Source organism: Bos indicus, chromosome 11 (genome assembly GCF_029378745.1).
Source record: "Bos indicus isolate NIAB-ARS_2022 breed Sahiwal x Tharparkar chromosome 11, NIAB-ARS_B.indTharparkar_mat_pri_1.0, whole genome shotgun sequence".
In the NCBI taxonomy this organism is placed as follows: Eukaryota; Metazoa; Chordata; class Mammalia; order Artiodactyla; family Bovidae; genus Bos; species Bos indicus.
The window spans coordinates 63,467,524-63,483,108 of NC_091770.1; the positions used below are offsets into that span (position 1 = coordinate 63,467,524).

The window sequence follows — 15,585 nt, forward strand, 5'->3', positions numbered from 1 at the left end:
ACAGAATGGCTCTTGCTGTCTTGAACTTGACTTTGATGGGACAACTTCTAACAATTCTCTATTGTATATAACGTTTCCAGATAACTGGAGTGGCTATAAAGTTCCAAAGTCTCTCTGTATTCGAGATTGCAAAATGTGTGTGCTCAGTCGTGTCCAACTCTTTGTGACCGTATGGACTGTAGCCCACCAGACCCCTCTGTCCATGGAATTCTCTTTTCAACCCAGGGGCCAAACCTGCATCTCCCTGCACTGGCAGGTGGATTCTTTATCGTTGAGCCACTGGGGAAGCCCAGATTGCTATGGATTGTCACCAGAATATACTGGATGTAATCAGATGGTTCTTCTATGTCTATTGAGACGATTATGGTCTTTCACCTTTGTTTCATTAATATAAGCTTTTTTAATATTAACCATCTTTGCATGCCTGGGATATATACTTTACTGGTCTTTTATTAAGTTTGTTTTACAAATATTTCATGTGATTTGGTAACATTTTATTTTAAAACTTTACATCTACATTCATAAGTGAGTTTGACTCTGGTTTTTCTCTACTTGAATTCTTCTTGCCCATTTTTACAGCAGGGTTATGCAAGTCCTGCAAACTGAGCTAGGCAGTGTTCCACTGTTTTCTATATTTTGGAGAGTTCTTTCTTTTTTTAAAATAATTGAAGTATAGATGAATTACAATATTGTGTTAGTTTCATGTGTACAGCAAAGTGATTCAGACACATATACATTTTGTCAGATTATTTTCCATTATAGGTTATCAAAAAATATTGACTATGGTTCCTTGTGCTACAAAGTACATCCTTCTCGCTTATCTATTTTATGTATGGGAGTTATGTTTTTAACCACCTAAATTTACTCCTCCTTTTAAGGGGTATACCTTTGACTACATTTTCAAATTTTTCTATGGTTATAGAAAAACATGTATTTTGAGTAGTAAGTTTTGCATGGCCTGGTTCTAAAGCCCTCTAACAAGGCAGTAATTCAAGACTTTAACAAGGAAACACAGGAGGCTGAGAAAAGAAAGGGAAGGGAGGTGGAAGCAAGAGTCAGAGGGTACAGACATGAAAGAGTGGGTGCCGGGAACCTCCACATAATAAAGAGAGATGCGACCAGCCCGACCAAATCCACACTGGTAGCAGGAACACTGGAAGGCTGGCAACCATTCATTTTCTTCTCCCTCTTGGGGATGGAGACAAATGGGATGAATGCCACCTCCAGAGAGGCAAGCACACAGGTCCAGCCACCTCATCCTCCCTGTGTCCTCAGAAGCACATGAGCTGTTGTGAACACACAGCGGGCGGAGCTGAGCCTGCTCCGAGCAGCTGCTTCTGGAGGGTGACAGGCCTACGTGTTTTGAATAAGGCACAGAAAATAAAGCGAAGGCACTGCTTAAGAAGCCAATCTGCGTCATCCAGGAATCATACATAAACGTTAAGCAAAAATAGCACTTCTCGGAGAGAACTGGGGAACCTTGACTCCAGGCCAGGCGAGGACGTATGTCTCGGGATAGTTGTTGAAGCTCTGTGGGCCTCTGTCCTCGGGTATAAAGTAAGGAGTTGCCCTGGATGATCTCCAAGGTTTCTTTGAGCTCTAAAAATTGTATGTGTGATCCTTCTGCCTTCCTCCTCAGAACATTACAGAGGAGTTTGGCTAAGACTATTGCTTAGTTGATGAAGAGCCACAGGATGTGTGTCAATTGCTGCTGCTGCTGCTAAGTCACTTCAATCGTGTCCAACTCTGTGCGACCCCATAGACGGCAGCCCACCAAGCCTTGTCGTCCCTGGGATTCTCCAGGCAAGAACACTGGAGTGGGTTGCCATTTCCTCCTCCAATGCATGAAAGTGAAAAGTGAAAGTGAAGTCACTCAGTTGTGTCTGACTCTTAGTGACCCCATGGACTGCAGCCTGGTAGTCCTCCGTCCTACCAGGCTCCTCCGTCCATGGGATTTTCCAGGCAGGAGTACTGGAGTGGGTTGCCATTGCCTTCTACAGCTCAATAAAAAAACAAGAAGTCATCGCTACAGGGGAAAGAAAAGCTGCAGGACTGATTCAGATTAATAAAAGCAGGACTCTGCCTGGTCTTATAGGAGAAGGCAATGGCACCCCACTCCAGTACTCTTGCATGGAAAATCCCATGGACGGAGGAGCCTGGTGGGCTGCAGTCCATGGGGTCGCTAAGAGTCGTACACAGCTAAGCGACTTCACTTTGACTTTTCACTTTCATGCATTGGAGGAGGAAATGGCAACCCACTCCAGTGTTCTTGCCTGGAGAATCCCAGGGATGGGGGAGCCTGGTGGGCTTCCGTCTATGGGGTCACACAGAGTCGGACACGACTGAAGCCACTTAGCAGCAGCAGCAGCCCTGTCTTATAGATGATTTATTTATTTATTTTTTGGCCTCCTGGCTTGGGGGATCTTAGTTCCCTGACCAGGGATTGAACCTGGGCCCTCTGCAGTGTAAGCGCAGAATCCTAACCACTGGATCACCAGGGAATTCCAGATAGTTTGAATTTTTAAAGATGGCTAACTTGTAGTTCGGAGAAGGCAATGGCACCCCACTCCAGTACTCTTGCCTGGAAAATCCCATGGACAGAGGAGCCTGGTGGGCTTCAGTCCATGGGGTCGCTAATTGACTTTTCACTTTCATGCACTGGAGAAGGAAATGGCAACCCACTCCAGTGTTCTTGCCTGGAGAATCCCTGGGACGGGGGAGCTTGGTGGGCTGCCGTCTATGGGGTCGCACAGAGTCGGACACGACTGAAGTGACTTAACAGCAACTAGTAGTTATGACCCTAATTTGTGTTATTTTTATTGCAGCTTACCACCAAAATGTAGTTCAGCCACTGATGCCACCAAAGCAATATTCAGAATTCTTCCTATTGCAAGGGTTTCCATTTTATTTATACACATGAGCATTTGAAATTGAAAGTGTGAAAGTGTTAGTAGCTCAGCCGTGTGCAAACCTTTGCGACCCCTCATGGACTCTAGCCTGCCAGGCTCCTCTGTCCCTGGAATTCTCCAGGTAAGAATATTGGAGTGGGTAGCCATTCCCTTCTCCAGAGGGTCTTCCCAACCCAGGGACTGAACCCTGGTCTCCTGCATTGCAGGCAGATTCTTCACCGTCTCCACCTTGGATGGGGAGGTGGCACTGATCACATGGAACTCTGGGCAGCTATTGCCTCTCAGGAGACAGTAAAGTGGATGGATGCGGGTGTCAGGAGGCTGCTAGCTCAGGTGATCTGGGGTTGAACAAAGCAAGCCTTTCCACTCAGTAGCTATTAGAATGGCAGGCCTATCTATGGTCAATCCTTTTTCCCTCTGGTAAATAGAACGTCCCCCATTCTGTCAACAGGTCTTTGGGAACAGATAGCACTGGCTCACCTGTCCTCAGGGCTTACACTGGTTCCAGGTGTTCTCTTTCGAAGAGGCAAGTAGAGCAGGAAACTGAGCTAGCTAGCAGGCAGTGTGGGTCTGGGAGGGGCAGCTGGTGGGGGGAGAGGAGATGACTCTGTCCTACACTCTAAGACATTATCCCATCCAAGACCCAGAGGAAAAAGTGGGCATTTGTCAATTGTGAAACAAAACCAACAAAACCAAAATTCCCACACATTAAAAAAAAAAAAAGTTTTATGTTTCTAAATTTTGAAGTTAGGTAAAATATTGACATGAAAGGAAAGGACTCTCAAACCCACAGCTTAGTTTCACTGGCAGGGCTGTGAGCAGGAAGTGGGTTTTGGGTAACCTTGAGCATGTACTCTGCATGAATTAATAAAATGGAAATAGTAGTATATTACTATCCACAGCTTAAACAGATGAGATGGTACATGTGTAAGCAAAGAAAGACACAAGCTGGTGGGCTAGCAAAGTGCCTCTGCCCTTCCTGAGATTGGGAGCATTTCAAAGCTTTTGTTTGAGCCTTAGACATTTCAATGCTTTAATTTAGCCACTATAGGTATTACATGTTGAATAAAAGATCCTCCTCTTACTATGCAATGTGAGCTTGATAATTATTGGCATTCAGAAGATAAAGCAGCTCTCATCTGTCTTCTGAGAACTTCCATGCCATCCTATGCAGGGCTGGGTCTTAGCCAGCAGCATTTATGGGACGCTGTTCCCTGGTGTCAGTCACAAAGCATAGCTGTTTTTCCCCCCAACACATTTTTGCTTTTCTTAAGACACCACCATAGATTAGTTTTACTAGTTAAACTTTGTAGAATTAATTTACATTTTCAACCTATTTTCTCCTTTACTTATTCTCTCCCTACCCCACTCTATCCCAGTCCCTTAATTCCAAGGGTAGAAACAACAGTTTTGATCAACTGATTTTCTAAAATGAGACTGGGGCTCCCAGGAGGGCATAGCAGAGCCCCACATCGCACTGAAGAGCCAGCTGAGGTTTGGAGCCAACGCACTAGTTGCAAAGTCCATTTTAGGTGGCTTTTTGGCAATGATGAGAATATGGTATATTTAATACATGTGAAATCTACTGAAACTTATTGAATAAATATTTCCCTTTCTCAACGTTCTCTGAAAGGCAGCAAGCAGATCTGGGGTTTGCATTCTAGGTGAACAAAGGATGGAGCTGGGTACAAGTTGCTTCACCTCTTCAAGTCTTGGTAACTTTATCTGCAGAAATGGAAGTGTCAAAAATGTTTAGAATCCCAGCCTCTCCCCAGCCTCTGAACTCTGCCTAAGCAGGAGTCACATATCCCCTTTCCAGACTTCCCTGGTGGTACGGTGGATAGGAATCCGCCTGCCAATGCAGGAGACACAGGTTCTATCCCTGGTCTGGGAAAATGCCACATGTGGAGCAGCCAAGCCCATGCGCTGCACCTAGAGCCTGTGCTCTGCAACGAGAGAAGCTGGAGCACTACAAGGAAGAGGAGTCCCCCGAGGTGCGACCAGAGAAAGCCCAAGTGCAGCAATGAAGACCCAGTGCAAAGAGAAAAATTAAAAAAAATAAGTAACTAACCGTCCCCACCCCCACCGAAATCCCCTTAGAAAAACAGAAAACAAACCCCATTTAGTACAAAACTGGTAGATTTGCCTTTGGATTTCATGTGTGTTGGGGACGGATTAAATGGAAAACAAACTCGAGAAAAGGAAAGTTCTGTGGCATTCTGCACTCTTCTGCTTCTGTTAAGTAAAAGCTTGACATTTACAAAATTCCACAAATTTATTTTTTTCTACTTAATCAAGAATGAAAATAACCACTACTTGCAAAGACTCAAAAGCTCACCTAGGACCAAAAAAAAAAAAAAAAAAAAAACAACCCTGCTGCTTCACACTTTGGTTTCAACTAGTTCTAGTCATCGGAGAAGGCGATGGCACCCCACTCCAGTACTCTTGCCTGGAAAATCCCATGGACGGAGGAGCCTGGTAGGCTGCAGTACATGGGGTTGCTGAGGGTCGGACACGACTGAGCGACTTCACTTTCACGCGTTGGAGAAGGAAATGGCAACCCACTCCAGTGTTCTTGCCTGGAGAATCCCAGGGACGGGGGAGCCTGGTGGGCTGCCGTCTATGGGGTCACACAGAGTTGGACACAACTGAAGCGACTTAGCAGCAGCAGCAGTAGCAGTTCTAGTCATGCTTTAGAAACACCTGGGGTGGGCAGAAGGGGTTGGAGATGTCATTAGGAGCAAGTGCTCTGAAGAGCCAGAAAGTAATCAGATGCAGCTGGTAATAAACAGGATGTCACCAGTTCAAGCATAGGGCACAAGGAAGAACTACATTTTCCAGTCTCAGCAAACACGTGGCTAAAAGCTGATGATGCTGTAAAAGACATTTTTCCTACACGAAGGAGGACTGCCTACCTGAGAAATTAAAGGATGATGAGACAATGCAAATATAACCAGCCTTTCTTAACTGGGTTCTAGGAGAGAATTCCAACCCACACAAGATGCTGTGAATGACTCTTCCCAATGCCGCAAAGGACCGTACACAGTTAGTGCTATTCTGGGTGCACAGAAGAGAAGGTAATTCATTACAGATGATGGATGCTGTAAAGTGAGGAATCCCTATGGAGAAGGGCTGCCCAAATCCAGCAGCTATCCTGAGGTGAGAGAATAAACCGAAACCTTTTTTAGGGTATGCCTTCCTATTGCTATTCTGGGGACTTCGGGGCTGTAACACTTGCTCAGGCTTCAAGTCTGTCATATGGATGTGCCACATGGGGCACTGGTCACATATTTATTCTCTTATCTCTTCTCCCCTTTCCAACTTGGGTCCAAGAGAAACCTAAAACTTAACTCTTGTATAAGGATGATGTATAAAAAATAGGACAGCTGAAAAACCATAAATATAATTATTCAACAGAGGAAGATAAAAATGGTAGTGATGAATGGGAACGCTGAGGAGATGGTGTTCACTGCTCCTCTGCTGTGAACTAGCTGTGTCATCTCAGGCAGGTCCTCCATCTGACACGGAGTGGCTTCCATGACTGTGTCTACAAAATGGGGCCAATCTTACTTTGTCTGCCAGAAGGAAGGAGGCTGACTTATCTGATGTGAACTCAAAATCCCTTTCAATTCCAAGACCTAGAATTCTGAGGAGCTGGCATGTCTACAGCTGTTCTCGCCTCCCCGCAAGCCAAACGTTTCCAGCTAACTCACATCAGTTCTCTTACTTTTCATGTGTCATTAGGACACACTGCTTCCTAACACAAGGCAGAAAAAACAGTCGGGAGCAGCAGAACACCGAGAGCACAGAACTCAACCTCTGCTGTGTATCTTCAGTCCCTTTAGCCCCCAGAAGGGAAAATCAGGGCTTCTGTAGCTAATCAGGATTACTGGATTCTCCCTTCTCCCCTGACTACATGCCCCCCCTTTCCTGAGAAAACTCCCTCTCATTTTCCTTTTTAAAAAAGTCTCTAAATGGCCATAATCAAAAAATCTACAAACAATAAGTGCTGGAGAGGGTGTGGAGAAAAGTGAACCTTTTTGTACCGTCGATGGGAATGTAAATTGATACAGCTACTATGGCAATTCCTTAAAAAACGAATAATAAAACTACCATATGACCCAGGAATCCCAGCTCTCAGCATATACCCTGAGAAAACAATAACTGAAAATGACACACGTACCCCAGTGTTCATTGTAGTACTGTTTACAATAGTTAGGACACGGAGCAACCTACATGTCCATCGACAGATGAAGGGATAAAGAAGCTGTAGTATATATAGACGATGGAACATTACTCAGCCATAAAAAGGAACACATTTGAGTCAGTTAAAGTGAGGTGGATGAACCTAGAGCCTGTTATACAGAGTGAAGCAAGCCAGAAAAACACATATTGTATATTAATGCATATATATGGAATCTAGAAATATGGTACTGATGAACCTATTCACAAGGCAGGAATACATACAGAGACACAGAGAACAGACTTGTGGGCACAGCGGGGAGAGGAGAGGGTGGGACGAATCGAGAGAGTGGCGCTGAAACATACGTCGCCATATGTAAAACAGAGAGTGAGCGGGAAGCTGCTGTGTACCACAGGGAGCTCAAGCAGTGCCCTGTGACAACCCAGAGGGGTGGCAGGGAGGTTCAGGAGGGAAGGGACATATGTATACTTTTGGCTGATTCATGATGTTATAAAGCAATTATCCTCCAATTGAAAATAAATTTAAAAAATCAGTACATGTGTATCATTTAATACCTCAAATAGCAATCTTGCCCCTCTCCAAGTGAGACAGCTTCTCACGCCCCAGAGAAATAAAACCAATTCTTGTGGTTCTGTCTTCTTGCATTTCTCTCCATCTTTTCAATGGCATCTTATTATACTCCTCGTTCTTGATTTGCAGATTGGGATATTATTTAAGACCTTCTTATTATGGAAGATGAGGACTTAGCTATTTTATACACCCCCAAGTATCTTTCTATAAAGCAAATATTTCCCTAATCCCCCAGCTTTAGAGCCAGAATCCAGCCACTCAGCACAATGACAGCTGAGGCACCGACAGCACTTGACCACAGATTCTCAGTGAGCCTGCTCTGAAGTCCGTGTGCCCTGCAGCTGCATTCTCCCAAGATGGTATTAAAATTCTCCCTGTCTAGCTATGAAGATGCTAATAACATTCAGAAGTGATTTTAGAGCTCTGTGGCAGTAAAGAAACCACCAGGTTTCAATGGACCAAAGCCTACAAAATAGGAATTTAGAAAATTGTTCATTAAATGACCATAAAACCCAGAGCCTCTCTAGTTCTATACAGTCCATTTTCTCTACTCATTCTCTTCCCATCTTCATTGAGCCCCTTCCCCAAGGGCTCCAAACCCTCTGGCCCCAGAGGCTTCGACTGAAGGGATCTGGGTGGCCAGCCCCAGGCTGCGGAGCGAATCAGCTTGGCCCCTCCAAGGCACCACACTGCTCATCTCTCAAGTTCATGGGGGCCTTCTCCACAAGATACACTAGAGCACGTCTCCCCCACAAGACAAAAGCAATGAGAGGGAACAGAACTGAAGGTCCTTCCATGCTGTCCCTCTCAAGGATCCTGGTTCTGAAGAGAGAAAGCCGTCTGCCAGGGGCATGGATGGGAGTATGCTGACTCTCAGTGATATCTCCAAATGCCCACTGCAGACTGCTAGCCTTTGTTGTCATTGCTTTATATTCTTTGCATGACTCATAAATCTGCATCACGTGACTCAGGCATCGGAATCCACGCACCGCCCCCCCCCCCCACCTCATCCATATTTAATGCCTAGCCAGCTAGGTATTTCTGTTCACCTGGATGGATTACAGTAACTGAGGTCTGCCAGGGAGGAGAGATGATGGGGCTGGATGGTAGGTGACAAGGAGCATTAACAGCCAAAGGGTGAGACTGGGTGGTGATGCTCAAACCTCGCCTCCTAGCTGTGGACGCAACAGAAAACACGGCAAGAAAAATATGACATAAAGCTACTGAAAATCCCTCAAAACCACCAACTGAAATGGCAACCCACTCCAGTATTGCCTGGGAAATGCCATGGACAGAGGAGCCCGGCAGGCTATAGTCCATGGGGTCGCAATGAGTTGGACACGACTGAAATGACTAAGTATGCAGGATAACAAGCCAATGAACACTTTGGCCATAAGATGCAAAGAGCCGACTCATTGGAACACATGGATGCATGTTATATGTTGGAGGATGATGTGGAGGAGGGGGCAACCCCAACCCCCTCTGGTGGAGAAGTTGTTGGGCTTGGGAGCTCAAAAAGCATGGGCTGATGCTTTTTGAAAGCCGACTCTTTCCCTGATATGGGGAAAGACTGAGGGCAAGAGGAGAAAGGGGTGGCAGAGGATGAAATAGTTAGATAGCATCACTCACTTAATGGACATGAGTTTGAGCAAATTCTTGGAGATAGTGAAGTCAGAGAAGTCTGATGTGCTACAGTCCATGGGGTTGCAAAGTGCTGGACATGACTTAGCAACTGAATAACAACAATGAATGAAATATGAAACCCTGTGATTGTTATACAGTATATTGGGGTTCAGATCACCCATTTATTGAGCACCTATACAGCCAAGCTTTATAGGGTTACAGAGACTATAACGATGAATAACCTGCTTTGAGCTAAGTAAAGTTACTTGTTCAGCAGATAAAATGTGCAAGTCAAAAAAGAAGCAGGTTTTTAAGTAGCAAGAGAGGGATAAACAAGAATGCTATAGGATTTGAAAGAAGAGAAAACAATCATAATTGGTTGAGGGTGAAACAGTAAGACACATGGATGGATAAACAGTCCAAGACCCAGAAAATCAGAGCAGTTGCTAATCTGGAGTCTCTGGTGGTGGCTCCGTCGGCAAAGATGTGGACACACACCAGGCTGGTGGCAGGAGGGGCGTGGGAGGACTGTAAAGGCAACTAGCAACGCATGGGCAGTTACGTGTGTGTCTGCATGAGCGTTCACACATGCTGAGCTGGATGCTAATTTCACGTGGAGGACTTGCAACATGGTTCTACCATCCTGAGAAGACAGGCTGGTTTAGGGGCTGGGAGTCAGGAAACTGTGAGCAGAGACAGCCATGCTTTTTGAGCACCCAAGCCCAGCAACTTCTCGACCAGGGGGGTTTGGGGTTGCCCCCTCCTCCACGTCATCCTCCAACATATAACATGCATCCCTGTGTTGTTCAGTGTCCTATTTTCCTCCTGGTCCCAAGGAATGCCTTGGAATAGAGGGAACCCTTGGCTCCAGCAGCACAAACAGAGATCTCCTTCTGGTTCCTTCCTCTGAAGGTTTTCTCCTATACACACTATTCTCTTAGAAATTCTCCTTCTGGCTCATCGTAAGTTGTAAGAGGGTCTATCACCACTTATACTCTTTCTAAATGAGTTCAAAGTCCTAATCCCTGTCTTACCCACATCAGCTTTGCTGCTGCTGCTAAGTCACTTCAGTCGTGTCCGACTCTGTGTGACCCCATAGAGGGCAGCCCACCAGGCTCCGCCATCCCTGGGATTCTCCAGGCAAGAACACTGGCGTGGGTTGCCATTTCCTTCTCCAATGCATGAAAGTGAAAAGTCAAAGTGAAGTCACTCAGTCATGTCCGACCCTCAGCGACCCCATGGACTGCAGTCCACCAGGCTCCTCCGTCCATGGGATTTTCTAGGCAAAAGTACTGGAGTGGGGTGCCACTGCCTTCTCCGACCGACATCAGCTTTAGAATGCAACAAACCTCGGGAAGCCGTAGCCTCTATAGGTGTTAACCTGGCTGCTCACTTCCACGGCTCCAGCTTTTAGAGACATCCCTGACTTCTTAGGACAAAAAGTCTCATGACAGGGAACTTGTGAACAAACAGGAAACCTGGTGTGTCAGCCCCTGACGACCCTCCCATCCTTACACGGGATGTTGCTAATGGTCACTGGCCTCGTGGCTGGGCTTGTCTTGGGGAAGGGAGGTACTGTTATTAAGAGGCCCCTGTGTGTAAACAAGTGGAATGAAGGTAAGGATTGTGTACGGCAGGGCCCACAGGGAATACAATGAAGCTGTGCTTCTCCCGCCGTGAGTTTCCAAGTGCCAGGAAACAGCAGGGCAGTTCCTACATGTCCTTCCAGGCGTTCGGCATTACCCTGAACAGCACGTCGATTCCCTGTGGATTAAAGGACAAAGCCAGCAGGGGTGCCGGCTTCTATGGCCCCAGTCCCTCTTGCCCGCTCCCGCTTCCATAAATCACGCTGGCAGGTAGCTGGGAAGCAGCTGTGGATGACAGGGTTGCTCTGGAGCACAGGAAGCCACCTTTTAACCCGCCTGCTGTTGTTTGTCTCTCAAACGTGACAAAGGAACAGATGTAAGCAACATGCCAACTGTTGAGAGGATCTGCTTGGAGCGCTATAGGAAGCCTGCTCAGAGTGCATCACACCAGCCGCTCCACGGAGGCACAACTGAGTTCATTTCCTGACGCTCAGCCCCCAACTGCCACCGACAAGCACTCTCTGTTCATGCCAGGTTGGGGTCTGCAATGCTTAGACTACTCACCACGTACAGCCTGCTGCCGCCTTCACCCCGTGCCCCGAAGCCCCTTCCCAGCCCTGTTCCAACACCATCGAAGTCCAGCCTCAGCTCCCAGGGGTCTTCTCTGACCCCCAGGCCCCATCCTGGGCCAGAGCATTTAACAGTCTGTGCCGGTTTCTAAGCCTCTCACAGGGCCATATCCTCCCTGTCCAAACCATCTGGTTACCTCCATGAGGGATGGAGGCGGGTTCACCCACCTCTGTCTTCCCAGAGTTGCGTTTTTTAAATCACTAGTTGCAGGATGAATGGGTCAGGAATCATGTTTACAGGGTTGCAACTAATATTTAAAATACTAAATTAAAAAACAGCTTATAAAAGATACTTTTGGGACAACTAAGGAATTATTGGGGAACTATTAGGGGATATTATGAAATTCCTATTAATTTTCTTAGGTCCAGTTACGATGTTGTGTAGGAGAATATCTCGGAGAAGGCAATGGCACCCCACTCCAGTACTCTTGCCTGAAAAATCCCATGGACAGAGGAGCCTGGTAGGCTGCAGTCCATGGGGTCGCTAAGAGTCGGACACGACTGAAGCGACTTCACTTTGACTTTTCACTTTCATGCACTGGAGAAGGAAATGGCAACCCACTCCAGTGTTCTTGCCTGGAGAATCCCAGGGACGGGAGAGCCTGGTGGGCTGCCCTCTATGGGGTCGCACAGAGTTGGACACGACTGAAGTGACTTAGCAGCAGCAGAATATCTTATTCTTTAAGAGATGCATGCTCAAGTTATTTAGAGGTGACTTACTTTCAACTGGATCAACAGAAAAAATACCTGTGTGCAAGCTGACACATACGCAAATAGGCAAATAGACACATAAGGCAAATAGGGTAAAACATTATCACTGCCGACTCTAGATACAGAGTCTACAGGCTTTCACTGTACTAGGCTTTAAATTTTCCTGTGTGCTTGAAAAGTTTAATAATGAAACAGAAGAAAATAAAAAAGAAGAGGGAAAAATCAGAATGCAGGGCATGAAATATGATCTGGTTTGGGGTGTCTACTGGATGCGTATCCTAGGTGACAATTTAAATGTATTTCCTCCTTTGCATCAAGGCCCAGACTCTGAAATGCTGCCCTGCAGTTCCTCACTGCACCAAGCACATGGCAGGTGCACTCTGAACTGTTTAACTTCTAGAAGCACAGAATTTTAGTGAAGGGGCAAGCTGAGAAATCATTTAGTCTCCAGTTACATCCCATTAACGCCAGCTATGTCAAAATATCCAAGCCATTTCCTGCCTTAGCACATTTGGCCCTAACCTCAACTCAGCCTTCAGGACTCTTATCAGATATTTAATCACTCATCAGGAAGGCTGCTCCCCTGCCCCCTCCATGCCAGGGAGGTGGTTAGTGGAAGACTCCAAGAGTAGGGTGCCAGTTGTTCCAGCGTGCCGGGGATTGAAGTATGTCTTCTGTGGGACTAAGGACTTTCAGTGCTAAAATTAGGACAGTCCCAGGCAAACCAGGTTGGCTGTTCACCCTAAATGTGAAGGAAGACTGGGAGAGGGCCTTGAACAGATCCAGGAGGGCGGACACCATATGCCTTGTAGCATCATGGGAACAAGAAGGGCTAGAACAAATTCAGGGCAGCGAAATTATGACGAGACAGAGATCTCCCTGACAACATCCCAACAGCAGCAGCAAATGCCAAATTGCCAAGTGTCTCTCATGCCCCTAAACAGAACCTCTGATTATTCACCAACTCATGTGGAAAGCAAAAGACCATGGGAACTTACTGTAAAAACGTCATCATCACCAAGCTCAGCCTCATTGTGGATGGTGGAAGATGATGTTGTGGAGCCTAAAAAAGACACAAAAACCACAAAAAAGTGTTTCCAAAGAGGATAAGTCAAAGCCACTCATTTAAAGAAACCACATCCTACTCCTTTCATATGCGGATCACCAGCAGAAATGTTACTTGGGAATTAAATGCTTTAATTTTAAAATATAATTTATTTATTCATTTATGGCTGCACTGGGTCTTTTTTACTACATGTGGACTTTCTCTAGCTGTGGCGAGCAGGGGCCTATTCTTTGTTGCGATGCATGGGCTTCTCACTGGTGGCTTTTCCTGTGCAACACAGACTCCACGTGTGGGCTTCACCAGTTGTGGTGCTCGGGCTCAGATGCTCCACGGCACGTGGAATCTTCCTGGACCAGGGATAGAACCTGTGTCCCTTGCATTATCAGGCACATTCTTAACCACTGTACCACTAGGGAAGTCCTTACATACTTTTAACTTGCTCTTCTTTAATTGATTCTAGCCAGCATGTTTCCTAAATGAACTTTACTTACTGTTGTTCCCAAATCGATCCCTCAAACGTCCTCACTGATCAGTAGAGAACAGGCACACGGAGAGGCGCCGAGGAGGTGGTGCTCAGAGAGCCTACCCCCGGCTCTGAAGGACCCCCCGACTGCTAAGCACTGGACGGAGGAGCCCAGGTTAGACCTGCCACAATCGCACTGTGAAACTGGACTTGGATCTCTGGGCTTTTCATTTACCCACAAAGGGACGTGAACTAAAGAGCTAGTATGGTCGCCTCCTCTTCTGAAATTTAGACACTATAAACCCCAGACTGTGGGAGAAGCCACCTTCTAAACTGGTACCTGGGCAAAAAGGCTTTTTTCTTGCAGTACTGGCAGTGAGTTTTGCAGGTCAACATTTAGGATAATGTCAAAAAAACACAAAAACCCAGTTTATTCTATCAGGGAATGAAATGGTTATTTACAGTTCAACTGATTTATTTGTTCATTTCTTTCTTCATTCTGGTAGGCAAATCATGTAACTTCTTCCTTTCTCTCCTAATAGCACCCCATTTATGTGGATCAAATTAACTAACCCTGTTAATGGCCAAAAAGGGAAAACATGCTTAAATTTGCATAAGTGATAGAGTACCAAAAGAGAAATTCAGTCTTATCATCTCCTTTTTCTTGGTTAGGCCTTATGAAATGCACATTTAGAGAGTATTTTGCTATTAACATAAAATTGAACTCAAAAGACTTGATCAGAAAGGGATGAGAAATATTTAAATTCCCAATGAAGGCTCAGAGGAGAAAAAACAAGTTCCATAATACCATGTGTGCAGTTTCTATTGCTCTGAGACTCTTAGATCTCTACTATTTGAGTCACTCTAGTCCATCAATGTTTAAAGCAAGTTTGATAGAACAGAGCTAGGTAGAATGTATGAGAAAAAATTAAGAGAACCAAATTTTGTGTGTGGCTTCAGTGATTAAGCACATGGATATAGTACAAACTTCTCTCAGTAATACAGGAGTGGGCTTCCCTGATAGCCCAGTGGCTAAGACTCTGTGCTCCCAATGCAGCAGGGGTGGGTTTGATCCCTGGTAAGGGAACTAAATCCTACATGCTGCAACTAAGACACAGCACAGCCAAATAAATAAATAAAAGAAAATAATACAGGAGCTATTTTCTCATCTAAACATTTAAAAGCTATGTTTAATAATAAGATTTTAAATATTATCCACTTGTGTTAGACTTATGGTGTACACACTGGTTTCTACTCATTTTGTCCACCCCCCGTGGTTGTAGTTCTCAGATTCATTGTTTCAGCTAGAATTGTCTCCCTGATGATTTTAAGAGATTTTTTTTTGAGACCTGCTTTTCTCTCCTCCCCCAAATGAAGAAAATGACTTTAGAAAACATTTCTCTCTTATACACATGAAATACATATTCTTTTGTGATGAATCTAACCAATTCTGAATATGGCTTTACTGTGCCTTGCTTGATACTTCTTTGTTCACAGGTTGGCTATGACACCTTGAAACCTCTGATTTGATAACTGAATGTGTCGAAATGGAGAATTTGTGTGTTTGCATCTGTGGACACTCGAAAAGCCCCTGAGAACTGACTGCCCGAGAGCCTTTCAGGCCATGATTAAATGCCACACAGTGTCCACCAGCTGCTTACTCACAGACTAAGGAGTCACAGATTCCTTCTCCTTTCCCCTGGGCCGTTGTTACACAACAGTGGGAAGGCCTACAGCCTCTTCTGGGCCCATTAGAATCCATTCTCCACCTCTGGACCAAGACAGGTTGCACCCAAGCTTTTTTCTCAGGAAAAGGTGAAATAT

The 15,585-nt window shown here is 45.6% G+C and overlaps 1 protein-coding gene and 1 non-coding gene across 3 annotated transcripts in view; both read right to left on the minus strand.

The window, feature by feature from the left end:
* SPRED2 (sprouty related EVH1 domain containing 2) overlaps positions 1 to 15,585 on the minus strand; it is a 126,784-nt gene that overhangs the window by 10,118 nt on the left and 101,081 nt on the right. For both annotated transcript variants that reach the window (XM_019970406.2, XM_070798888.1), the window contains one exon: positions 13,231 to 13,295. In XM_019970406.2, coding sequence (XP_019825965.1) covers positions 13,231 to 13,295 — 65 coding nt within the window. The remainder of the gene's footprint in view (positions 1 to 13,230; positions 13,296 to 15,585) is intronic.
* On the minus strand, positions 2,429 to 2,501 carry TRNAV-UAC (transfer RNA valine (anticodon UAC)). The gene has a single exon. It is a non-coding gene; the product is annotated as a tRNA-Val (tRNA).